Raw genomic sequence first — 26,205 nt, forward strand, 5'->3', positions numbered from 1 at the left:
ATGCTATTTTCATTTCCCTATAGCTTTGCCTAACTGTTAACTATTTGGGCTGAAACTTTCCATTCTGGGTGTCTTTTTCAAGCTGAAGTATTAGAAAATTTCAGCTGAAATCACTTAAGAATGAGGCTGGGGAAATATTACAGTGTTTTGCTCATGTTAAAAAAGTTGGCAACTTTTTCTGTATAAAGCTCTGGCACTCGCATTCTTTGGAGCAGGGACTGAAATATGGCCAGGGAGAATGGTCTTTGTGTCTGAGGGGGTTTCTGTTTGTTTTGTTGGGGTTTTTTTTTCTGTTTGTTTTGTTGGGGTTTTTTTTGCTATTTCCATTAAAATCGACCTAACTTTGGTCAAGCTACAAGCCTTTGAAAACATCACAGCTTGCACATGCTCTTTAGAGACTTCCGAGAGCTTTGCAGTTTAAATCCTCATGGATGACATCCGTACTACACCTGCTCACAGCCAAAGCGGAGCAGGACTTCTCCTGTAATTGTAGCTCTGAGTTGCTGTGTGCTAGAGTCAGGAGCAGGGAACCTGTCTCTCCTGCACCTTCAGTGACTTCTTTGCTAGGCTTAAAAAACATGGAAGTGGAAATAGCCACATCTGACTGTAAAGGGATTAAAAAAGAAAGGGATTGGAGGGTGTGTGGTAGAATAAAAAACCTGGGAGGGGAAGAGTAGGACTTAGGGGTGAATGAAGGGTGCAACAGGGAACGCAAGCCCTGTTACTAATGAGGGAAAGAAAGATCAAGGAAAAGAGAGAGGCCCCTTTAGGAGCCAGACTTTTGCCGCCCAGAAGGGCACAGCACTTGGTTGCATAAAGTCTGCTCATGAGCAGAGCAGGGCAGAGCTGCCCAGACCAGGAAGGGAAAGGGAGCTTTCTCTGGACAGATCCTGCTACACAGAGACAATGAATAAGCCCTGAAGACAGGGTTGCCAACCCAAGACATTTTTTCTTTACCAACAATCTATTTTTTCCTGACAACCAAACTTGTAGGTTTTTACTGACATATGCAAATGCAGCCCTTCTGCCACACTCTTAGAAGGCAGTAACAAGGGCTGGATTCAAATTTAGGGGTTTATCACCAACTGTCTAAGCCCCTGCCCAGAATAAAGTTTTACCTGACTGGGGCAATCACTCTACACCAGGCTGCCCCAACCCCAGGGGATCCCCACTCACCCCATTCCCTGCTACCCATGATCATGCCCTGCACTGTGTTGTCCACCCCTTCCCCAGCCCCCCCCCCCCCCCCCAACCCCTACTGGCCCCACTCACCTCATCCCTGAATGGACCCCCATCTTCTGCCTCTACCCCTTCCAGCTCTGCAGCTCCATCCAGGCTCCACTACCCCTCTCCCTGCCTCAATTGGTGGCTCAGTGCCATGCGCAGTGTCCAGGTGAGCAGCCACTACAGGCAGTGGATAGCTCGCACACAGTGACAGTGGAAACGGAGGGGACTGTGGAGACACCCAAGGGTCACAAAGCCCTGACAGAGAGCTCCCTGAGCTATGCTCCCACTCAGAAACAAGGCGGTGCTGCTCTGCTCTCTCTATCAACACTTGCATCCAAGCCCAATCAAACTCATGGCTTCTTAGGTTTTTGGGTTTTTGTTTTGTTTTTACAGACAGCTCAATTTTGATTGATTGATTTTAGCAGGCTTTACGGACGGGCATTTTTAGCCAGGCTTTCTTACGGACTGTCTATAAATTTACAGACAGCCTGAAGGGCTAGAGTTGGCTGTTACCAGCAAGCGAGGGGATGGCACCCCTGTGAACCAGAGTGTTTTCATGTGAGGTTTGTTCACCTTTTTGTTTTGTTTCTTCCTTTTGGGCAAGGCATGGTCCCGGACTTCGAAGCCTGGCTGCAAGGCTTGGGACAGCTTGTTGGGGGAGTAGTGAGGCTGCTGAAGGCGCAGGGAAGGAGTGCAATCCCTGATTCTGTTTGTGGACTGCTGAAGACCCACTGAGGGCTGCAAGCCAGTTAAAAGTAATTAGTGGATAGGGAGGAGTGGGATTATTCTGAATAGACTTGGAGGGGAGGCTAAAAAAAATGATACTAGCCAGGCAGGTGCCCAGACCTCTGTATGCTACATCAACCTATACTCCCTGGACTAGTTGAAGGCTACCAGTGTAGAGGAGCCCCTTGAGGCCCTGCTGGACTCAAACAGAGCTTCTTAAGGCCCTGATGGACTGAACTGTGATACAGATCTTGGAGCGAGCTGGGGAAGCGGATGAGCCCGAGTGTCTGGCTTAATTAATAGATTTGAGAAACCAACCGTAGCTGCCTGGACTGATTTATCTCGTGGCTGGACTAGATGCAAGATAGCCTAGTGATGAGCATGGTGGGGAGAAGCACCGGAGTGTCATTCTGGTATAACTAAGGGCTGGATCCTAAATTGTAAGGATATAAGAACAAGAGTGACACATGAGTCCAGGGAGGACACTGGGGCAAGCAAAGTGGGAAAGCAGGCTGAGACTGACTGGTGCAGGTTATCAAACTCTGGGGTGTAACACCAACCTGCTACAGAAGGGATGGATAGAGGAGATTAGAGGGAAACGGGCTGAAAAGTCCTTGCCGACCTCTCTAGAGAGTCCGGAAGGGAACCAAAGATCCCTGAGCTGCACTCAGCCTCTTCCATTCACAAAGATCTGTAAATCCTTATGGGCAAATTGTCTCATTTCCCCCTAAAGCTGATCCATGCAGAGGATGCAAGTGTCTGCTGCTCTCAGTGATTCCATTTTCCCATGTCATAGAGACCAATGCAATGGATCTACAGCCTCCCACCCAGATGACAAACCTTAGTAACAATGGTGTGACACTAGGGGGAAACCAGGTGTTTTCCTGGTGTGCTCTTTTTTGCAAACCTGGGAAATTATACACGGACAACAACCGTGTTAATAGACCACGATTAAAGCTTCAAAAAGTTAGGTAAGGGCAGAAGCAAGGTTACTGGGGCAACTGTAATTTACTGCCCCTGTGCAGTATTTACAGCTGCAAATGAAGGCAGGGAAAGCTGGGCTTTGAATGTATGAAGTGTTACAATGGTAAGTACTCTGAAAAGCCAGGTCCTAAATATCTCCAAGTTGAGTATCCAAAATGAACACATACTGTTGCCCATTATCTTTCTATGCCTGTTTTCTTTCTGTAAAATGGTGGTAATAATGCCTGCTTATCTCACAGCAGATATTAGAGAAGAAATTAATACTATTTGTGAAGCCCTCAGAGTTGGCAGCAATGAACTCTATAGAAAAGCTTGTGACAAAATATCTTCTGGGACCACACAATAGGCAACAAGAAGCCAAAGTGCTGATCTTTAACTGTGCACTGAATGAAGCAGGACTGAAAATAGGAGGAGATCAGTCTGTACCATAATGTAGACTGACAAGGAGGCTGAATTAGATTGCAGCCTCACCTTCGGCATCTCCTGACATTAAATATTTGCTTTGCAACCTTAATAATGTTTCTTTAATATATTTGTGTCTGCAGTACACACACATATGCATACATGCATACATATCCAGGCCTGTTCGGTTTGACAAAGTTATGAGGTATTAAAAATAGAGTATTAAAATGTGAAGTGTTGAGTAAACATAATAAAAGACAGTGCTACCAGCCCTACATCTTATCAGGGAAAAACTCTATTGAAGTTAATTGTGCTAAGATGGGTATAAGAGCAGAATCTGGTCCATATTCCTATGGGGATAATTCACATTGTGCAGAGCACCTGAATGAGAACTAAGTGCCACCTATCTTTTATATAAGTCCTTAAGATGAAGGTTAAGAAGGACTTATATGTACCCAGGCCTGTGCTAATTCACTGAACAGGGATGAAAAGCTTCAGGGTGCAAATAAAAAAAATATCCTATTTGTTTCCAATAATATCGGTGGGTTTTGAACTAGGCCTCTAAACCCTTTGTACCAATAAAGAAACACCCCAACAAAAAACAACCATTAAGTATGTGAGATCACATTGCGTATAAGGTTTCTGGCAGAACTCTGTTTTCTCTGAATTGCTGTGCTAGGAATGCAGATCTACATTACTTCAGTTTAATATTCTTATAGTCCTTTTATTCACAGGGACTAAAACGTCCCCCTGACTCTGGCATGTGGTATTCTACCCCTTAGAAGCCAAAGGCAAATTAAATCAGTGCTGTTAGAGCTATAGTGTTATGACCAGTTTGGTTTCTCTGCACCACTCCATCTTACAGCATATTGTTAAACCTGGTTCTGTTTTATGCAAGGCTTCACCTCAAGTTGTGCCCGTTTAACTGTCTATCCTACGGGATTTTACCTGGAGGGGTGCAAAATTGCAAAGTTTACATGTTGTCTCATTTGTCAAGCAACAGGCAATTAATGCTAGTTTGATGCTGTAAGATTAATAAAGCAAAGGAGAAAAGAATGTTAATTCACATGGTCAAAGAGAAGGGCTGCCACTTCAAGCCAGGGCTTCACACATTTTGGTACTAGGATAATTTCTTTAGTTGGGGAGGGGGTGTATTTTTTTACCATAACACTTGTATCAGTACACACCTCAATATGGATACAATTATACCAGTATAAAAGTTTATACATTGTATAGTATACCCATCTAATTATGCCCACATGTTCTGCTTTAACAATACTGGCATAGCCAAAGCAGTATAGCATTATTGTGTTAGCAATACCTCTGTTGGCAAAGCCGTTCCTTTTTCCAAGATCAACTCTAAAGAAGACTATAGAGAGCTTCTGCTTCTAACAGAGGCCTTATTTCATGGGCCAGGCATGTTTAGAATAAAGCAAATGGGACTCCCGGTGCGCTATATGATCAAGTTATCTCAGACCAAGCATATAATGGTTCACAGACCTCTTGCTCTTTCTTTAGCATTTCCATGGCTTCCCGAAACTTCCTTTCCTTTTCCTCTGTTTCAGCAATAGTAGCTTGGTTCTGTTCTTCATAAGCCATGGCTACTACAGCCAGGATCAAGTTGACCAGATAAAATGAGCCCAGAAAGATGACCAGCATAAAAAAGAGCATGTAGATCTTCCCAGCAGATCTCAGGGTCTGTAAGCACAAAAGTAAACAGTCTGGCACATACTGAAGAACTGTAAGTCTAGAAAATGCTTTAAAAGATTGACATAAAAATGCTATTGAATTAGATATTTGTTGACAGCTTGAATAGGATCCAGTTTGCTATAAAAACAAGCCCATTAAAGGTAGTCATATTTTCACCAAGAAACAGGTAACATTTAATCAAACCAGCTTTATGTCACATAGCAAGATACATTCTTAAAATGAAAATCCATCCTTATCTTCATAAATATTATATCCAAGTTTGCTTGGTATCAGATAAACCTGTAATCAATTGCAGTGCAAGCTTCCTTTACTCCTGCCACCTGGCTATAAATAATATCATGGTCTAGGGGGGAGTTGGTAAAAGGAATGATTGCCCAAACTCTCTGTTGGCTGTCTAAATTAAGCCTTCTCAATTTGTATGTGCAGCCCTGAACCCATGAAGTGAATGACATGCTATTTAATTCCAAAGCGGTGTTCATTTTTTCTGGAAGGAAAATAAATTGGGTACATGGCAGTGCAAGGAATCTAAGTCCTGGATATATTCAGAAAGCCTGTACAGGCTGGTCGCAGGGGCTACAACCTTCCTTATGTCCTTGCCAACCTACTTCGGTCTTGACCCGAAGAAAGAAATCTTCAGTGGGTAGCAAACCCACGTGGACATCCAACCATAAGCATGCAATTCGGTGCCTATTCAGTGCTGATTTTTTGCATGCAACGCCAAAAAAAAAGCAGGCAGCGCACATGGCAGCAGTGTGCGCCACCCAAAACCAGAGCCCAGCTGGCTGGAAATCACACTCAGGTTGCTGCCATGGCTGCAACCCAGGGAGGCCCCCAGGACTCCAGGTAAGGCTGTTGGGACCAGCACAGTTGCCGGCCCCAGCCTCCGCTACCCCACACAGGGTAATCTGCCATGTGCCAGAGCATGAGTGGCACAGGTGTTCCCTGGGGACAACTATCAGTGGCACAAGGTGTGATTTCATGGTCTGCACTTATCTGGATGCACCCACTATTGCTATGCATGAAAACTGCAAGCAAATCTGTCAGCATTATGCCCACAGAGACCACGCTTTTGGAATGAAACACCTGATTTGGGCAGAATACTTCTCACTACACGGATGCAACCAGTCCCCACATCCATTTACAACTCATTCATTGCTATGACTGGCAAGGAATATGTGAAGTGCAGTGATGACTTTTGTAATAATATGGAAATCATTCCACTTTGAGCTAGACTGGAAACACTGCTTCAATTTACACTGGCCAGTGAACAACCAGAGAGGGTGACATTTTTCGGAAATAACTGACCTTATTCAGATTCAAGCATGTCAATTAGTGAAAGGCTTTTTTGCCCACCATCAAGGAGAATGGGCATAATCCACTATTTAGAAGGAATTGCACTGTGCTCCTGACCCGAATGCACAGAAGGAAGTCATTCATTCATTCTGTATCTAACGACCAACAACTTGTATTTCTTTAACTCAGACCATAGAGCTGGATGACTGGTTTATTTCACATTTTAACAAGCAAATCCGATACCTGTTGATAGAGACGCTCCCAGTAATCCTGTGTCATCAGGCGGAAGAGAGAGAGAAATGCCCAGCCAAAAGTATCAAAGCTTGTGTAGCCATGATCGGGATTTTCACCAGCCTTGTAGCAGCCATAGCCCTGTGGACATGTGCTGCAAATAACAATAGAAAATAATGTACATTACAAGAGTTGGAGAAAACTGCTTTCCCTGGAGATCTGGTATTGTCGCCTTTTCGATTGGAAGCGCCAAAGCCCAAAGGGAAATTTGTCCGGTTGTGTGAAAGCACAGAATGGTTACAGATACACTGAAGGGTGAACATCTACATCACACTAAGAAAACCCACCCTACCTGCTTCTTTCTAAATGCCAAACTTCCTTACAATATTATCTTCCTTTACATGATAAAGGAACTAGCGCTCCTGCTTGCACTAAACACCTATGACTTAGTGGGGCTAACAGAGACCTGGTGGGATTCATCCCATGACTGGGCGGTACATATTGAGGGCTATAGATTGTATAGAAAGGACAGGTCGGGGAAGAAAGGGGGGAGGGTTGCACTTTATGTCAGTGAGCAATATACATCAACCCTCATCAAGACAGAATCCGAGGCTGAGGAAGTAGAAGGATTGTGGGTTAGGCTACATGGGGGGCAAGGAGAAAGGGATTTGGTGGTAGGGGTCTGCTACAGACACCCACACCAAGGGGAAGAAATAGATGCAGGGCTCCTGAGGCAACTCTCACAGACCATAAAAGCTAAAGAGGCGGTAGTCATGGGGGACCTAAACTACCCGGACATCTGCTGGGAGACGCAGACAGCAAGGTCCCATCGCTCACGCAGGTTTCTAACCTGTGTACAGGACCTCCACCTGACACAGGAGGTGTATGGTCCCACTAGGGGGAATGCCATACTGGATCTGGTATTGGCAACGGGAGATGACATGATAGGGGACCTCCAGATCGGTAGCTATCTGGGAGACAGTGATCACCTTATGATAGAATTCAACATAAGACGGCGAGTGGGTAAGGTAACTAGTAGGGTAAAAGTGCTAGACTTTAGGAAAGCTGATCTCATTGCACTCAGGCGATTAGTCAAGGAAGCACTGCAGAGTAGGAGTTTTGATGGGATGGGTGCCCAAGAAGGGTGGCTGTGCCTAAAGGAAACGATCCTTGTGCTTTGGGCACAAAGCAAGACGATCCCCGAGCGAGGCAAAAGAGGGAAAGGGGCCAGGAGGCTTCCATGGCTGACCAGAGAAATCCAGGGCAGCCTAAGGGCCAAAAGGGGAGCACATAAAAAGTGGAAACAGGGTGAGATCACTAAAGATGAATATACCTCCTCTGCTCGTGCTTGTAGGGAGGCAGTTAGGCGGGCCAAAGCTACCATGGAGCTGAGGATGGCAACCCAAGTAAAGGACAACAAGAAATTGTTTTTTAGATATATAGGGAGTAAAAGGAAGGCCCAGGGAGGAATAGGACCCCTGCTAAATGGGCAGAAACAATTGGTGACAGACAGGGGGGACAAGGCTGAACTCCTCAACGAGTTCTTTGCCTCAGTGTTCCTAAGCGAGGGGCACGACAAGTCTCTCACTGGGGTTGTAGAGAGGCAGCAGCAAGGCGCCAGACTGCCATGCGTAGATCCTGAGGTGGTGCAGAGTCACTTGGAAGAACTGGATGCCTTTAAGTCGGCAGGCCCGGATGGGCTCCATCCGAGGGTGCTGAAGGCACTGGCCGACGTCATTGCAGAGCCACTGGTGGGAATATTCGAATGCTCGTGGCGCACGGGCCAAGTCCCGGAGGACTGGAAAAGGGCTAACGTGGTCCCCATTTTCAAAAAGGGGAGTAAGGAGGACCCGGGCAACTATAGGCCGGTCAGTCTCACCTCCATCCTTGGTAAAGTATTTGAAAAAATTATCAAGGCTCACATTTATGAGAGCCCGGCAGGACAAATTATGCTGAGGGGAAACCAGCATGGGTTTGTGGTGGGCAGATCGTGCCTGACCAACCTAGTCTCTTTCTATGACCAGGTTACGAAACGCCTGGACACAGGAGGAGGGGTGGATGTCGTATACTTGGACTTCAGGAAGGCCTTTGATATGGTATCCCACCCCATACTGGTGAACAAATTAAGAGGCTGTGATGTGGATGACTGCACAGTCCGGTGGGTGGCGAATTGGCTAGAGGGTTGCACCCAAAGAGTCGTGGTAGATGGGTCGGTCTCGACCTGGAAGGGTGTGGGCAGTGGGGTCCCGCAGGGTTCGGTCCTTGGACCGATACTCTTTAATGACTTCATCAGCGACTTGGACATGGGAGTGAAATGTACTCTGTCCAAGTTTGCAGATGACACAAAGCTATGGGGAGAAGTGGACACGCCGGAGGGCAGGGAACAGCTGCAGGCAGACCTGGACAGGTTGGACAAGTGGGCAGAAAACAACAGGATGCAGTTCAACAAGGAGAAATGCAAAGTGCTGCACCTAGGGAGGAAAAATGTCCAGCACACCTACAGCCTAGGGAATGACCTGCTGGGTGGCACAGAGGTGGAAAGGGATCTTGGAGTCCTAGTGGACTCCAAGTTGAACATGAGCCGGCAGTGTGACGAAGCCATCAGAAAAGCCAATGGCACTTTATCGTGCATCAGCAGATGCATGACAAATAGGTCCAGGGAGGTGATACTTCCCCTCTATAGGGCATTGGTCAGACCGCAGTTGGAGTACTGCGTGCAATTCTGGGTGCCACACTTCAAGAAGGATGCGGATAACCTGGAGAGGGTACAGCGAAGGGCAACTCGTATGGTCAAGGGCCTGCAGACCAAGCCCTACGAGGAGAGACTAGAGAAACTGGACCTTTTCAGCCTCCGCAAGAGAAGGTTGAGAGGCGACCTTGTGGCTGCCTATAAGTTCATCACGGGGGCACAGAAGGGAATTGGTGGGGATTTATTCACCAAGGCGCCCCCGGGGGTTACAAGAAACAATGGCCATAAGCTAGCAGAGAGCAGATTTAGACTGGACATTAGGAAGAACTTCTTCACAGTTCGAGTGGCCAAGGTCTGGAACGGGCTCCCAAGGGAGGTGGTGCTCTCCCCTACCCTGGGGGTCTTCAAGAGGAGGTTAGACGAGTATCTAGCGGGGGTCATCTAGACCCAGCACTCTTTCCTGCTTATGCAGGGGGTCGGACTTGATGATCTATTGAGGTCCCTTCCAACCCTAACATCTATGAATCTATGAATCTATGATAACACTGGGCCAGGTATTTAGGCCTCTAACTCCCATTACTTTCAATAGCCTTTGATTTCATTGAGAGTTAAAGGGCTAAAGACCTGGGTGGATCTGGGATCATGTTCATATGTGAAATCACACCAAGTGATCTTATAGGATCATAGGAAAATGGGGCTGGAAGGGATGAGGTAATGTAGTCCAGCCTCCTGCTCGAGGCAGGAGCATCCCTGACTAACCTGTTCTTAGGATGAAGATTGCACAATTTCGCCTGTTCCAGTGCGTGACCACCTTCACAGTCAGAAAGTTCTTCCTAATTGCCAACCTAAATTGCCCCTGATGAAGCTAGAAGCCATCACTGCCATTCCTGTCCCTATGGTGCCAGAAACAAGCCCATTTCCGCTCTGTAATCGTCCTTCAGGTATTTGAAGACTGCTTTCAAATTCCCCCTGCAGCCTTCCCTCTCCAGACTAAATAACCCTAGTTATTTCAGCCTTTCTTCATAAACATTGTCCCCGAGGTCCCTGAGCATTTTTGTTGCTCTGAGCTGGGCTCTTTCCAAACTGTCCACATCTTCCTTGAGGCGTGGAGCCCAAAACTGGACACACTAGGCAAGGTGAAGCTTCACCAGTGCTGAATCGAATGGAAGAGGCACTTCCCTTGATTTGCAAGTGACACTTCTGTTAATACAACCTAGTGCGTGCTGCTGGCTTTTTCTGCAACAAGAGTACATTGTTGGCTCATATTCAGCTTATGGACTACCATAACCCCCAAGTTCTTCTCTGCAGTACTGCAGCCTAGCCAGTCATTCCCCAGTCTGTATTTGTACATGCAGTTATTCTGTCCCAAGTGCAGGGTTTTGCATTTGTCCTTGTTGAATCTCATCTGATTGATTATAGATAATTTTTCCAGTCTATCCACATCACCTGGGTCCTAGCCCCGTCTTCCAGAGTACCTGGAATTGCACCCAGCTTGGTGCAGTCTACAGATTTGCTATGTGGGCGCTCAGTCCCATCATCCAAATAACGAATGAAGATGTTAAACAATACTGGACCCAGGACAGACCCCTAGGGATCCCCACTTGATAGCTCCTCCCAACTAGATATTGAGTCATTGAGGACTACTCATTGAGTATGATGATCCAACCAGATATATATCCACCTTACAGTACTTCCATCTAGACTGTATTTCCTTAGTTTGTTAGTGAGAACGTTATGGGAAACAGTGTCGAGAGCCATGCTGAAGTCAAGATATACCACATCCAGTGTTATCCACCATCCACAGAGCCTGTCACTTCATCACTGTCTTGAGCGCTATAATGACACTGGGACAAGATCATCAGCTGATATCAATGTGCATAGCTCTACTGAAGCCACTGGATCTATACCAATTTATGCCATATGAGGATCTGGCCCAATAACCTGTTGTAACCTGATCTGGGATTTCGCACCCACTCCAGGCAAATCTCTTAGCTAGACTTTTGTGATGACTTTTGTGTTTCTCCAATGCATTTTAGAAATTCCCTTACTCAGCTAGGGTTGAAATGACAGTTCATTGGGGCATTGTCAGGGGTTTTGAAGTTACTCAAATTTTCTCCTGTGTAAAACACTGATGTTATGCATCCAACAACCCTTGAAGAATTTTAGTTTAGTTTCTTTAATCAAGCAGAATTTTTTTAATAAACCTCTTCTGAAATGCTGGAAAAAAGTAATGGTGAAGTGTCACAGGATGGATTTATATCTATATTTCAGCTGGGCTTTACGTGAAGGATAAAAAGAGAAACTTCCATATTTAATCAAACGTAAACTAAACGAGCATATAATTTGGGATTCCGTCAACTTCCGTGCAGCCATGCAAATTTCCATCAGCTGGACATGCGGCCAAATGAATACACTTCAAGGAAAAAAAATGAAGCAACATTTTCAATTCTTTTGCTTCCAATCTAAAAAAAAAAATTAAAAAAAAGGTCCCTCCTGAGCTTTCTGCCTTTCATTCCCTGTTGTTTGTCATTAGAACCACAGTGCCTCCGTTACTTTGGTTTGATCATTCCTGGTTCCCGGAAGAGGAAAGCAGCATAAAATCCACCTGGTCTCTCTTCTAAAACATATATGTGCGCTCTGAATGCTGTGGTTTGTCCATTTCCCCTGAGCAAGTTGAGCTTTCAAGATAGTTCCCCGTCCCAACCGGGTACCATCCCCAGCAGCCACATATTCATTAAGTTTTCTTCTTTGATCTATTACTGCAGACAACCTAATATGGTCAGCAGCGTGCCTAGGGTATTTTTCCCTGTGTTTTGATGGACTGATTCCTTCTGACCCTGAGAAAAACATTCATTTTTCATTACCTGGAAAAATGTGTCCAAACAAGACACAAGAAGGTCTTATCTTCTGAGAAAAAGCAAAGGTTTTGATACAAGGGATTCATTTTATTGTTTTGTCCAGGGATGGAAAGGCTCTCCTCAGTTCTGCATGGAAGACCAATCCCAAGTCACCTCACTGTTGGTCGCATGACCAACTATATCCCTGTTTCTGAAACTAGCACTTTTGGCTGAAGTACCTGGGAAGAGCTGCATGAAGTTTGAAGACCATTTTACACTAGCTTTGGACCCAGCCTTACTCCAGGTGAAGTCACTGGAAGTTGTACTGTTGACTTCCATGTGAGCAGGACATTTTTCTCCGAATTCACCGCAGGTAAAGGATTTCTAGAACACCTTTACTTAGTAGAGCTGCTACAGGTACCATGTTGAATAAGTGCAAAGCAATGGCCAAAAGAAAGGGAAATACTGGAGCTGTTGTGCCAATTACTGCACAGTAATTGGTTTTAATCAAGAGTAAATTTGTTACTTGCAAATACAAGTAGCAAATTTACTTGAGATTACTTACTGAGCAGTACTGAATCTGTATACAGTACAGGCTGGGGGCCTTCTGCAGAGCAGCTGCCCAGCCAGCCAAGGACCTGGGAGTTACAGTGGACAATAAGTTGAATGTGAACCAGTGGTGTGCCCTTGTTATCAAGAAGGCTAACAGTGTACTGGGCTGCGTTGGTAGGTGTGTTGCCAGTAGGTCAAGGGCAGTGATTCTTCCCCTCTATTCAGCACCAGGGAGGCCACATCTGGAGTCCTGTGTCCAGTTTTGGGCCCTGCACTACAGAAAGGATGTGGACAAATCGGAGAGAGTCCAGTGGAGGGTGACAAAAACGTTTTGGGGGCTGGAGGACATGACTTATGAGGAAAGTCTGAGGGAACTGGGCTTATTTAGTCTAGAGAAGAGGAGACTGAGAGGGGACTTAATAGCAGCCTTCAACTACCTGAAGTGGTATTGAAAGAGGATGGAGCTGGACTGTTCTCAGTGGTGGCAGATGACAGAACAAGGAGCAATGGGCTCAAGTTGCAGCAAGGGAAGTTCACATTAGTTATTAGGAAGAATTTTCTCCTATGAGAAAGGCTTCCGAGAGAGGTGGTGGACTCACCATCCTTGGAGGTTTTTAAGACCTGGCTAGACAAAGCCTTGGATGGGATGATCTAGTTGGGGATGGTCCTGCTTTGAGCAGGGGATTGGACTAGATGTGACCTCGTAAGGTCCCTTCCAACCCTCATTTTCTATGATTCTGTGATTCTATGTTGACCACACCTGGCAAATCTCCAGTAAATGTCATGGCACCATATGATTGGGTATCTCCATTGACACTACAAAATCCCTTTTAGATACACAGCCTGTATCACTGACTAAAGTGACTCTATTTTGAAAGAAAAGAGGACAGAGAAACATACATAAATGAGATATTTACTCAGTAAAATTAGTAGCAATTTTTTTCTTTTGGAAAAGGAAAGTGGAGATGTAACCCTTTCCAGTATTAGAAGTGATAAAACCTCTGAATAATATCTTTCTATTTATAGCACACATTTGTCCAAGTTATATCTGTATCTCCCTGCAATAGGCCAGTCTTTCCACTAGCATAAAATGATTTAACAAGTGTATCCTAGCTTGCTAGTGAAAGAGGACCTTGCTTGATTATGGAATGATAGTATACAATGCTCAATACTGTATCTAAGCCATCAGCAGGGTTCAAACTAGTAGCCTATAGTATTAATATCATAAGCCTCTAACCTCATGAAGTGAAGAATTCCATTAACTGTTAGCTGCACCAGACTTGTATCCTCCGATATGGGTTTTTGCGTCTAGCCCATATTTTCTTAGTCAAGGCTCACTCCCAATGGGCCTACCGGAGAACAAGAGCAAACTGATAGACGGTTTGCTCTAATCCAGAGGCCACGCGTATGATTTAGAAACTTCACAAGGAGAAGAAAATTAAGAAGTAGCTGCTTCCCATGAGGAGGCCAAAGGAAATGATTGACTTAAAAGCTTCCCATTTGAGGATATTCTTCTGGAACTATCCCTATATCCTCCAAGGACTTTTTTTTCAGGGAGCATGGGTGTTTGCTGAAGAGTTTGAGATAGATATGTTAACTCTTCCCCTTTGGACTTTCTAGCAGCCTCTCTAGACTCTGCAGCCTCAGGGGAAAGAGTCCGACAGGACTGCACTATTTTCTGATTCACAGGGACTGGCAACAAAAACAAACTACATTAAAATAACATCCTTCACAGCAGCGGAGCAGGATGCTATCCAATTAATCACAATGAAATTACAGTATCATTGATTCAGAACAGTTAAAAGCTCAATATATCCCTCCATCCATCAGTCCATAATCACCAGAGTAAGTTGGCATCGGTGCAGGAAATTAAAGAACATAAGAAAATGCCTCATCCGAAGCAACAACACTGATTGGGCATTTTGGACACTAATCACCGAGGGGCATAATTACAAAATACTCTGGCTAAAAAGTTTAATCTGTGCAAACCAAGTAACCTGCTGATCCAGACAATAGTGAACCACTGGAGCTGTTCAATGGAAGATTTATAAACGACTGTGTACTGGACGGCAGCGTTTTAGCACCTAAAACTGTCTGGGTGATGCCCCTGTATCACTTGGAGTTAGGAATTCCCAGCAGCTGATGCTGTCATCCCTGAAGTCATTAAACACAGGAAGTGGGGGGCTGCGCAAAAATCTGTACTTTCAGCTGTTCTGAGCAACAGATGTCCCACTCAGTCTGTTGCACAGACCTGTTTCAGAAAGGAGTAAAAGTAGGAGACAAACAGCATTACTAACGGGATTGTGGAAGTTAAAAGAACTGTTACCAGGGGTCTTTAATGTCATAACTACGAGCTGGAAGTTTCCAAAATGGTTGAAATATATATTTGAACTGGTTCATTTTAATGGAGTCTCTCATGACTGCCATAGGGTATAAAAGCCTGACTAGCAAGTAGAAGGAGACCTTTTTGCTTTGATTAGGCATTGGGTTTGGATCTGGTTGCAGAATGGAAGAGGAATAGCTCAACACACTTAATTCACCGCAACAATAATACTCAACACAGAATAGAAGAACGTGCTTGTCAAAAGACTCTGGTAGCTTATGCTTTGTCTATACAGTAAATACCTCTAGCTACTATGCTCCAGAGTGATACTGTCAAGTACACTGGGTGGGCTAATTAGGATGGAGGCAGTCTAATTGCCACAGTCATCCTTCAGTACCAATTAGGCTGTCCAATGCTTGTACAGATGTGACTACACAGTAGTTCAATGTGCTTTATGATGACACTGGAGTTCACTGTGTAGATACAGCTTTAGGCAAGCAGCTAATGCTAGAATATTATTAACTTTTTAGATCTTCATGGTTCTTCAGAGAAAGAAGGATTTATAAAGGGGGCAGAGCAATAGCATGTTAGTTACATAGATAGGACCAGGTAGGAGTTGAGCTCTTAAGTCTAGCAGCTGCCAAAAGCTCTTACTGGAGAGCTCTATTCGTTTCTCCCTGGAAGACCTCTTTCACATACGCATCTCACTAGTCCCCCAAAAGAGATGCTCCTCTCCCTTAGACTTGGAAGCCAAATAGATGGCCATGTTTCTTGTCTGCAATCACTGTGCTTCATTATTTCCCTTGGTTTATGAACTTCAGACATCTTTAAAACCGCCCCCAGCAAAACAACTAAATGAGGGCCTTCCTTTCTTGGAGGGAGAAGCACGCAGTTAATCCATTTGTGCTGTAGTGCAACCAGAGATGTCATAAAACTTCACCGCTGGTGATACGCTGTGGCTGCTGCCTGATAAGATGAAACTACCTGTTCTGAGACTTTCAAGAGTGGCTATGTAAAGTCTGGCCCCTATGTCCCATTGGCAGGTGCTCAGCAGGAACAGAAATATTTCAATGGGTCATTTTTATAAAAAAGGAAAACCTGAACAATATCATGGCAATGGGGCTAAAGGAACAGTGCCGCATAAGCAAGCCGAACAAAGCAAGGGGGAACAAACCTAACCTAACTAAAGAAGAATCACAAGGACAGACTCTATTGATGTAAGCATGTTCACAAGTTTGCAACCTAAAATGGAGTTGCAAAAAATCACCCTGGCTTCCAGTTCAGGCCCAGGAAAGCCAGATTGCAGACCACTTCACATGTGTACAAATGGAGTCAGAATCTCTGATACCCCTGCACAGCCACCCCAACCTTATGTTCAGGCACAAAGAGTCAAGGAAACATTGCATGCCTGCTGCTTCCACCCAAGCAGGTGGATGGGGATTGGGCTGCCTTGACTCCACCTTTCAATGCACCTGTTAGTGAAGAGGGGTTATCAGCTGCTTCGGATATAGATAAGTAGCAGATGGTTGCCTCTGTGGAGCAAAAGGGATGTCCCTGTGCTGTTTCTTGGATGGCATAGCAATAGATGATCCTTAATGAAGTCAGATTGTAAATGTGTAAACCACAGGAGTCTGGTTTAGTTCATATGACATATTCATGCCAGTGTAACATAAATTAGCATCTAGATCAGGCAGATGATCAGCTCATGCCTTGGTAGGTGTCACAGTTGGCACTCTTACAGCATCTTGTCATTAGCTGGCAAGGGAGCCAAAAATAACCTGCTTGCATTGAGTAAACAGTTACCCCAGGGAAGAAGTGGACACATAACAGGTACACTGGTGTTACTTACTCCTGTTTTTCATGTGGTAATTTTACCCCAGAGTAAAGTGATTTAGTAAGCTTTAGGCTCTAGTTTGGTTATCTGTTCCACTTTTTCTATGTGAAGGCAGAGTACACTGGCCATAAATGTATTGTGCACCCTTACTGTGGCACTCTCTCCCCTGTTAGCGATGGCTATGCCACCCGCCGTGGTTGATGAGCCCACTATATCTGTGGCTAACTGAAGTAGGTCTTTTCACTCAAGTAGAAATGACTTATTTGTTAACATCCAGAGGACCTGGATTTAATTCCTTCTGCCGATGGCCTGCCCATAAGCAGGGTGTTATACATGTATGCTCTAAGAGTGGGGATATTCATGTTTGTACCTTGTGACCTATAGCATTACAGGAACATTATTTGCCAGATGCTAGGCCTGCTGCCTTGTGGCTTTTACATTCCTGGAAGGGGCTCTCCTGCTACAAAGAAACCACTGACGTGCCAATATGATTTTAGCCAGTACAAAGCAGATGGAAAAGCTGATGCTACTTACGTCAGAATCTAGTTATATTCACTTAAAAGATGCTGTAAAGTACGAAGGATTGCAATGAGTTCATTAGTGTTGCCTATTAAATTGGGGTGTAACTGGGTCATGAGCTCTGACAATCTGAAGAATGCATTTAGTTCTTTACAAGGTTGCATCACCTCCGTGATATTTTAAGAAGCCACATTTTGGTCTGGAGAAACTGGACGTCGTGGCCCTGCTTTTGCATGGCTAGCATTCCCAGTCTTTGCTGCCCATCCTGGAGGGCTCGATCCTATAAGATGCTTGAACACACCCACCCCAACCCCACGAACTATTTTATGTGTACTGAAGCCTCTGCATCATCTGTTGACTTAGATGAAACCACATGCTTAAAAGCTAAATGTGCCTGTTGCTAGACACTGACTTTAGCACTCCACACTGCACGAGGGGAAGGGGGAGATCTTAAAACACCTGAGATGAGGACACAGAATGGCTACTGCTTTATATTCCTTAAAACCATTCTTTACAACCCACCTCTGCTACAATGCCTACAAAACCCAACTTGATGATCATGGTTAGGCAGGTGACAAGTTAGTTTCTTTCCTTTTCCTCCTCCTACTTGTACCCTCTGCAAGACAGGGCACGCAGCTAACAAAGCTGGATCAGTTCCTTACTGGACTAATTTGCTTATGTGCCATCCCCCTTGCGTCTCTGGATTGCTAGCCCTGAGATCTAGGAGACTCTTTTTTTTCCTCTGCATAGCACCCAGCACAATGGGGTCTCAATCCTAACTGGGGCCTTTGGAGATGAAAATAATACATAGTGAAAACAGAAGCCTATTGAAGATCAGGCATGCCAGGGCTGTATTTTAACTGTCAGCAATGGAATAAAAGAAATCACTGTGTGGCTTTGTGTATTTGTCTCTGATTCAATTCCACAATTCCCTACACAGCTGGGGTTGAGTAACATGGCAAGTTTTTCTTTTTTGTTAATGGAGTAGTAGTTGGGGACACCATGCCGTGCAGCTGCTATTCTGATGCCAGTTGGTCACATCTCTCAACCAGCCAAGGGCCCCAGGTGAGAAAGCAACACGAAGCAACACAACATCATGCGGCTGTTGTATGTGAAAAGATAGGAAGTGCTTGTCCAAAACAATTAACAGTACCCCAATTTTACCAGAGAGGAGGCACGGCTTATGTACTTCACAAGGGCATCGTGAATCTGAGCTAATGATTGTAAAGCACTGCAGAGCCTTGGAGGATGCATAAGTGCAAAGCATTATTGTTACAGCTGAGGGAGCACACTACACGTCCACGACAAGTGCCAGTGATAGCATGTAGGCATGGCAAACTCACCGTTACAACTCTGCTTCAATATATAGAACTGAAAATGAATAATCTCATGCAGTTGAATGTGTTGGTCTATATTTCCTTAGTGAAATACGGCAACACAAAAGGATGCACATACTCTTGTCAGAGGACTGTAAACAGGATTAGGATTCATCTCTAAACTTTCAAAGCTTTTATGTAAATTTCCCATTTAAATTCTTCATTGACTAGGGTGAGAGCAAAAGAGTTTCCAAAATTACGTAGAAACTCACTTTGTTCTATACTGACACTACATCCATGTTTGCTTAATGTATCCTGCCAAGAAAAATCAAGGTTATAGTGAGGATAAAGGTAGCTAAAGTTTCTATAGCAACAGTTACTAGGATGCAGTTGCCAAAGGTGCCTTCTTGTTACATCCTGAGTAGCTTTACTGGCTGCTTTTTCTTCCCGTTCACTAGTCTTTTTGGCAATAGCAGGACTGACATGATGCAAATGTACTTGCATTGCTGGTACAATTTTGCAGACTAAGAGCTGGACATACAGGATGTGTTGTGCAAAATGAAATAAAAACAAGTTAAGCAGTCTGAGCTTGAGACACAAGGAGGATACAGTTGACTTGAAAAACTGCACTTCTCTGAAAACATGTTTTCTTACTGTCATTTCAACCCTGGATCTGAGAATACTACGAATGGAAAAGGTAAAGGGACAGAAAGGCCCTTTTCCCTTTTTCTCTTAAATTTGTTTAGTTTGAGCTACGGACGGGCCTGTGTTGGCTTCCCAGCTGTCCCACAGTTTCTTGTTGCCTGTATGGATCCAAATCACAAAGGAAGGGTGAAACATAATTCCCAAAATTTCCTCCCAAAACAGGAGGAAAAGGTAGTTGAAAAAACTTGAAAAACAGGAAGGCAATTCAAAGGAAACTGTAAAACCAAAAATCACTTTCCCCTTTTTCCATATTTTTGGGGGAGGAGGGAGACGCTTTTCAGCTGAATTGCACGCAGCAGTTGTTCCCTTCAGCTCTGTATCCTGTTTTCACAAAGGAAGGCCAGGCTCCAGGTTTACAAAATTAACGAGTTAAGTTTTCAGTAATGCAGATCGTTCCCGTAATGTGATTGCATTAATAATAGAGTGGGGGTTGGCGTAACCTGATATAACATCCTTTCTTTGCGAGTGCCCCACCACTACACCTGCCATCCTGTTTTGGTCCAGTGAGTAGGATGGGCATGTACCTGGGACATTCGCAGTGTAGCAGGTGTACTCTGGGAGGGATCCTCAATAGCAGCCAGTTGATTGAATGAAAAGAAAAGACCAATTTCCTCTCAGTTGTTCAGTTCATAAATATGAATGTCTGTGGGTGGTGGGGCGGGTGGGGGTGGTGGTTAATTTTAAAGCTGCCATTCAGTCACTGATGCTGTCTTGGCTGCGTGTCCTGCTCTGGGGCTGCAGGTGGGCTCACCATGAAAGGGGGCTGAACCATAGGCCTGTCAACGTGGACACTAGCTCCCGTAGAAGAGCCCTGCAGTGTGGATGTAGCTTAGGAAACCAAACCAGTTTGACAGCCCTGGTTTATGTTTTATGCCATCTCTATTTAAAGAAAAATCCACTGGTCAATTTAGCCTGGGGAAGAGAAGACTGAGAGGGGATTTAATAGCAGCCTTTAATTACTTGAAGGGGGGTTTCAAAGAGGATGAAGCTGGACTGTGCTCAGTGGTGACAGATGACAGATCAAAGAGCAATGGGCTCAAGTTGCAGCAGGGGAAGTTTAGGTTAGATATTAGGGGGAAATTTCTCAGTAAGAGGGTAGTAAAGTACTGGAACAGATAAGCTAGAGAGATGACAGAGGTTTTTAAGACCTGACTAGACAAAGCCTTGGCTGGGATGATCTAGTTGGGGATGGTCTTGTTCTGAGCCAAGGGTTGGGCTAGATGTGACCTCCTGAGGTCCCTTCCCACCCTAAATTTCTATGATCCTATGACTTTATAAAGAACTGGTGATTAATGCCCAGCTGCCTGCCATGTTGCAGGCTGTGTTCCCATCTACAGCCAGACCACAGATATCAGTCGTGTGCAGAACCACCTGCTCCCACGAAGGGGGCTGCGTGTCTGCCGGCACTTTGAAGCTCCAACATACCCGATGCCAGCGCAGGATTCTAGTAAAGCCAGAGCATTTTTCAGCCCATCATTTTATTGTACCTTTCCATACTTTTGATCAATATAATTAATCTTTTCTGGCCCTTCACCAGAACTTATTATAAAGGTACTAAAAAACCAGATGCAGCGCTATCCTGGTGGGGAACTAAAAGAAAGGAAACCCTTAAAATCAGGCTGCTTTAGTCCCTTTAGAAATCAGGCTAGTTAGCTTCGCCTCCATTATCTTAATCAGAAATGGAACAAGACATCTGCACAGGCAAAACAAAACCGCTTGGATGAAAATGGGAGTTTTTGCAATGGTATTTTTAGTATTAAGAAATACTTATGCAAAAAGACAAGTCTTTTTTAATAGTGTATGCTCCTGTCACTGTTTCCAGTTCCTGACTGGACAGCGATGTCTTGTCTACATTTCTCAGAGAGGAAGACTTTTTTTCTAGGAGCTCAAGTCTCTTAAAGTATTTGTTGTGACACACTGAAATGCACTTGGAACAAAACAGCAGCTTTGTCTGCCTCCACTCTCATTTGATTTTTCCCTTCACTACAAACACTAAACCTCATTTCTGCTGGACTCTTTACTTCTGGTAAATGCAAAGAAAATTCTGCTGCTCCAGCAACACACCTCGAACGTATGTTTGGAGTTAGGTAAAAAAAAGCAAACTATTTTATTGAAGGAAAAAAACTAAATTAAATGAAAGTAAATGTGTTATTTCAGAGACCCTGAAGGAAGTTCCTGGGACACCAGATGACAAATCAAAGCAACGAACAGATCGGTCCTGGGGAAGCCGAGACATACATTAACTCCCCCCCGTCTGTACCATGAATTCTAAAACAGCTTTTCAAATAGCTAGATCACATCCAGATATGCTTTACAACCCATTTTCATGACCTTCTAAGTCTTCAGGGTTATTTTTTCTTTCTGCCCTCTGGGTAAAATATCACAGCACAGTGTTACGGTTACTACTGCCAAGTGGCAGGCATCACTCAAAATCCCTTCTAAATCAGAATCAATGCTAGCCAGGTCCATTAGCTCCTGGTTTTCTGGTATCTTGGCTGCTTGTTAGGTAAAAAAAAATAAAAAATAAAATAAAAAATCCCAAACCCCATTAATAATTCAATTAAACCCTTGCCTTTGAGATGATCGGGTTGTCCATGATAAAGTATCTAGCAACAATTACTTACTCTATCTCAGGGCCCCTTCTAATGTAAGGCTGCTCCCCCAGCTTGGGATGTAGTCTCTATCAAAAATATTTGTTAAAACGCTTACAAGCAGAAATTTTAGTCTCCTCATCTAATAATCACCAGAATAGATGTGTTTTGATTTGTATCCCTCTGCAATAGCAGAGGAGCAGGGAAACCTCAGGGCGCCTATTCCATTCCTTTAAAAGTGCGCTAAAACAGACTTTCCAGTTACCTCGAATCTAAAAACCTGACCAGAAGGTAAATACACTACAATACAGTTGAACATCCCAACACCCACCAAAGGATCCCCACCATAGTACTGCACACACCACTCCCTTCCCTACCTACTACCACCAACGTAGACCTCTCCTTATGGGCCTCCAGAACACCCTGAAGGCGAAGAAATTTGACTATTATGGACCATGGGCACAAGCAAGTCCAAAGATGCTAGGACCCAGAAGATAATGCCCTACCACCTTCCCACTCTCTAAACCAGTGAGACCCCAGGTCAGGCATTTCTACTGATGCCAGCTGCAGTGCATCACTAATAGATGGGACACTGCTGTCTTATGCATAAAGTGATATACCTTCTCTTATCCTACTTTTCCTTGCCATGTAATATATTTCATATGCTACACTAGTGGTCAGCGATGTTTTAAGGCTGTGTGACAAGTTGACCCATTTTTGGTCAGAGGTAGGCTGGTGGGTGGGTAGGAGGGTGGTAGGACCCACGTGCCACTTCTGCTTTTCTCCACTGGTACCAGTGGAAAACACCCACCGCTGATGCTTTTCTCTGTTCTTGCATGGGAAAAGCATCTGCCACTGCCATTTTTCCCTGTGCCCACCACTTTTTCCCTGAGCCAATGTGGGGAAGGAACTGGTTACTGGCAAAGGCAAAGCAACTGCTGCTGAAATCCTCTGCCACCCAATGCCACCAAAGCCCCATGCTTGTGGGCCAGATTGAACAGACAGCTGCCAGTTGCCAACCCATCCTATATGCATGTCCTGATCAGGTTTCTCCTAGAAGATTTTGGCCATGCTGTGCCTTGATCCCTAGATATTGAACCCAGCTCCTTTTTATTCATCTTGAACTTGCAGTGTTGAAATAGAAGATCCCTAAATCACCTCTATAAAATAGTTTGATACAACACTCTGGCAGACCCTCGGCTCCCCCTACACGTCTCTGTAACTCTCTTGGATCTTATTATCTTCTTCCAAATTATCTGCACCTCTTAAATTGATGACGGGATTAGAAAGCAAGCATGATCTCAAATACAGAATGTATAAAACGTACCGATAATTTAATCCAGAGCTGATAGGTTAGCATGAGCCATGAGCTTTGGACACATACTAAGCCATTAAATACCAAAAAAACAAAATATCCCTAGGCTAATGCAGCAGAGGGTGAGAAAAGAAGGATCTGATGGTAGAGGGAAAAAGGCAGACCTGTACAAGCACAGCAGCTCTGATGCATGTGTCGCCCAACATAACTGTGAGGGCTCAAGGTCTGGAGACAGCATTGTCTTCCCACAGAAAAGAGAACTGTAATTTCTTCACTTGATGCTTCCAATCACGATCGTCTGGTGGGCCTGGCTGCCTCACTGCTGTTTCTTTTGCCAGCATGGCTCTCCTGCCTTCTTTTGACTCTTGAATTCAAATTCTTTAGGCTAGGGTGTCTGCACAGTGATGTGGCTCTGATCCACCCCACAGCATACAACATTATAAAGTATTATATTCCAATAGAGTATTATATTAGAGTATTATCTTCCAATAGAAGAGGCAGTGGAGGAAGCCAGATCCATTATCCATCCCTGTCAAAGTCTCTGCCTCCTGATTCCAGTTTTATCTAGAGGAGAGTGCTCCCCTCGTCTCCAATGATACCATATAACTAACATCTTTCAGACCACAAATATCTAACCACCACTGGGACTCAAATCCACACCTCAGTGTGACCTATGTTTAACTTCTCTCTACTTGAAGGGATCTAGAGGGTCTGCAAAGTCCTGGAGCCTCACAGAAAATACCCCTACAACTATGGAGTCTGGTCGAAACCTGGGATAGAGCAATGATTTGCAGTCATCAACACATCTGTTTGATAAATGCTGACGTTGTACCTTTCTCAGAACAGACACAGAGGAAAGCATGGCCCATTGCCCAAGGAGCCTGCAGTCTAAATCAGACTGGCAATACAGATCAGATGTACAAGACATGCCAGGGAAGGTTGACACTTCCAGTTATCCTCTCTTTGAATGTAAATATTGCTATAGACAGTGGCAGCAGAAAATAGTTCTTACTTCTCATGGACTCTTTAACTGTTTTCTCTCCACTTTCTCTCTGCCTGTCTGTCCACACCAATCTAGCTCTTACCCTCCTACAGCCTTCCCTTACCCACACACTCCCAGTGCAAGTCCCCCTCAGCAACCTCCCCATTCTTTCCATTTATCCACACTCAACTCTGTTAAATCAGCCCATTTGAGACCATCTCAAAGGCCTCAGCTTCCTCTTTCTAGCCCATCTTGACCAAGCAGAAACAACCTCCTCCTCCCTACCTGGATCAGAATACTTTCCTCCCACTTATATACTCATTCTCTGTCTGGATTCTTTTTCTTCCTTCCTATCCAACATGTAGCAGCTCAGAAAGTCCCCAGTGATTTACAAGCCCTCTCTGACTCCTCCTTCCCTCTTAGCTCAAGCCCCTCCAATCTCTTTAGGCCCATACGACTCGCCTTTTGGGGTAAAATGCCACTGCTGCAATACTGCATAGCAGTGAGCCTGGGGGACCACGTGGACAAGCAGCAGGGAAGGCCTGTATTTGTGGGGTCAACGTACGAGGGCTCCTGCCCTACATCTGTGCAGCTAATCTGCATTAGCTTCCTCTGCTATGAGCAGAAGTGTGAGAAAATAGTACGTGTGTATTTGACACATTTTACGTGTCCATGCAGCTCCAAAGCATTTTGATTTCAATACCAGCCAAGGGTTTGAATTTATTGTTCGCTCCATCCTCCCCTGCTAGAAATCCTTGAGGTCATCATCAGTCTAGTTCCCTGTTGCTTTTCTGCATCTCTCATTTCCTTTAAACCACTCTCCACTCAGCCAAAACATTATTGAGTTTCAGCCACTTTTTTGAGGAGAAAATTAAATTGATTGAAAAAGACCTTGTAAGAAGGCCTCTAAAGAATTTAGACATGAATAAGTGAGACACACCAACCTCTCTCTCCTGCTGTTTGGAAAATTGTATTATTATGCGCAATATTGTCATTATCTCTGCTTCTATTATTACTGACACGAGGAAGTCAAAATCCCTACTTCATGCTAGTTAGAAGTGGACAGAGCTGAGCCAAAGCGTGGCATAGAGAGATAACAGAAGCACGAGCAACTTACCCAGCATCTGAGCTTTTGCCACACAGTAATACATCTGTAGTGCCGTTCTTTATGAAGTAGTTTTCTGCAACAAAAAAAGAAGAAAGAAATCATTCATCAGAAACATACTTTCTAACAGGTGCATCTCAGATTAATATGACTGGTGGGAATTATCCACCCAACTACATATATAATAGTGATAATAGCAATAGTCATTCGGGGACTTATTGGAGCTGTGCCCACTTTAACCAACAGAGAATTTTACCCATTAACATTATACTATACGTAAATAAAATATTTATAGACTAGAGTTGGGGTCTGTGGAAGGAAACCTGTCTCTCATGGGTTAAAAACTTAACCAGCTATAAGGAAGTATAAAAAATGTGTTCATAAAGCATCCCTTTCCGCCAGTAAGGTGCTTGGGACTTTGTTTAATATAATGAAGACAAATAAAAAGGCAATGACTTCATTATTAAAATGTATCTGTCCAAAACTGAGACAGACATGAAGAAACCCAAATTCAAAGAAACAGAAGCAGGAGGGGAGGTTTAGAAATAAGGGCCCAACAACAGACTTTCCAGGACAGTGTTAGCACAACGAGGCCATTATCTTTAATCAGGACTTAATAATAGATGCCTTCTATGAGCAGATGAATGTGGACTCGGATGGATTTCAGATGGGAACAAATGTCACATCCTAACCTGGTCTACAAATGTACTTAATATACCCTGCATTATCATAGCTCAAAGTTTATTAAGTGTATTATTATAGTAAATCAGAGTAGTTAGGTTTATTGGTCATGGACTTTGACCCCACTTTGCTGTATAAACATGAAATAAAACAGGTTTAAGTGCCAAGAAACTTTCATTCTAA

At 44.3% G+C, this 26,205-nt stretch overlaps 1 protein-coding gene across 1 annotated transcript in view; it reads right to left on the reverse strand.

The window, feature by feature from the left end:
• LOC102565252 (sodium channel protein type 5 subunit alpha) overlaps window positions 1–26,205 on the reverse strand; it is a 309,008-nt gene that overhangs the window by 166,885 nt on the left and 115,918 nt on the right. Inside the window, exons 8-10 of the mRNA XM_059729221.1 lie at window positions 25,354–25,417; window positions 6,586–6,727; window positions 4,840–5,037 (exon numbers count right to left, since the gene is read on the reverse strand). Of these exons, the coding sequence (XP_059585204.1) occupies window positions 4,840–5,037; window positions 6,586–6,727; window positions 25,354–25,417 (404 nt within the window). The remainder of the gene's footprint in view (window positions 1–4,839; window positions 5,038–6,585; window positions 6,728–25,353; window positions 25,418–26,205) is intronic.

The sequence above is a fragment of the Alligator mississippiensis genome, chromosome 5, assembly GCF_030867095.1.
Source record: "Alligator mississippiensis isolate rAllMis1 chromosome 5, rAllMis1, whole genome shotgun sequence".
Taxonomy (NCBI): Eukaryota; Metazoa; Chordata; order Crocodylia; family Alligatoridae; genus Alligator; species Alligator mississippiensis.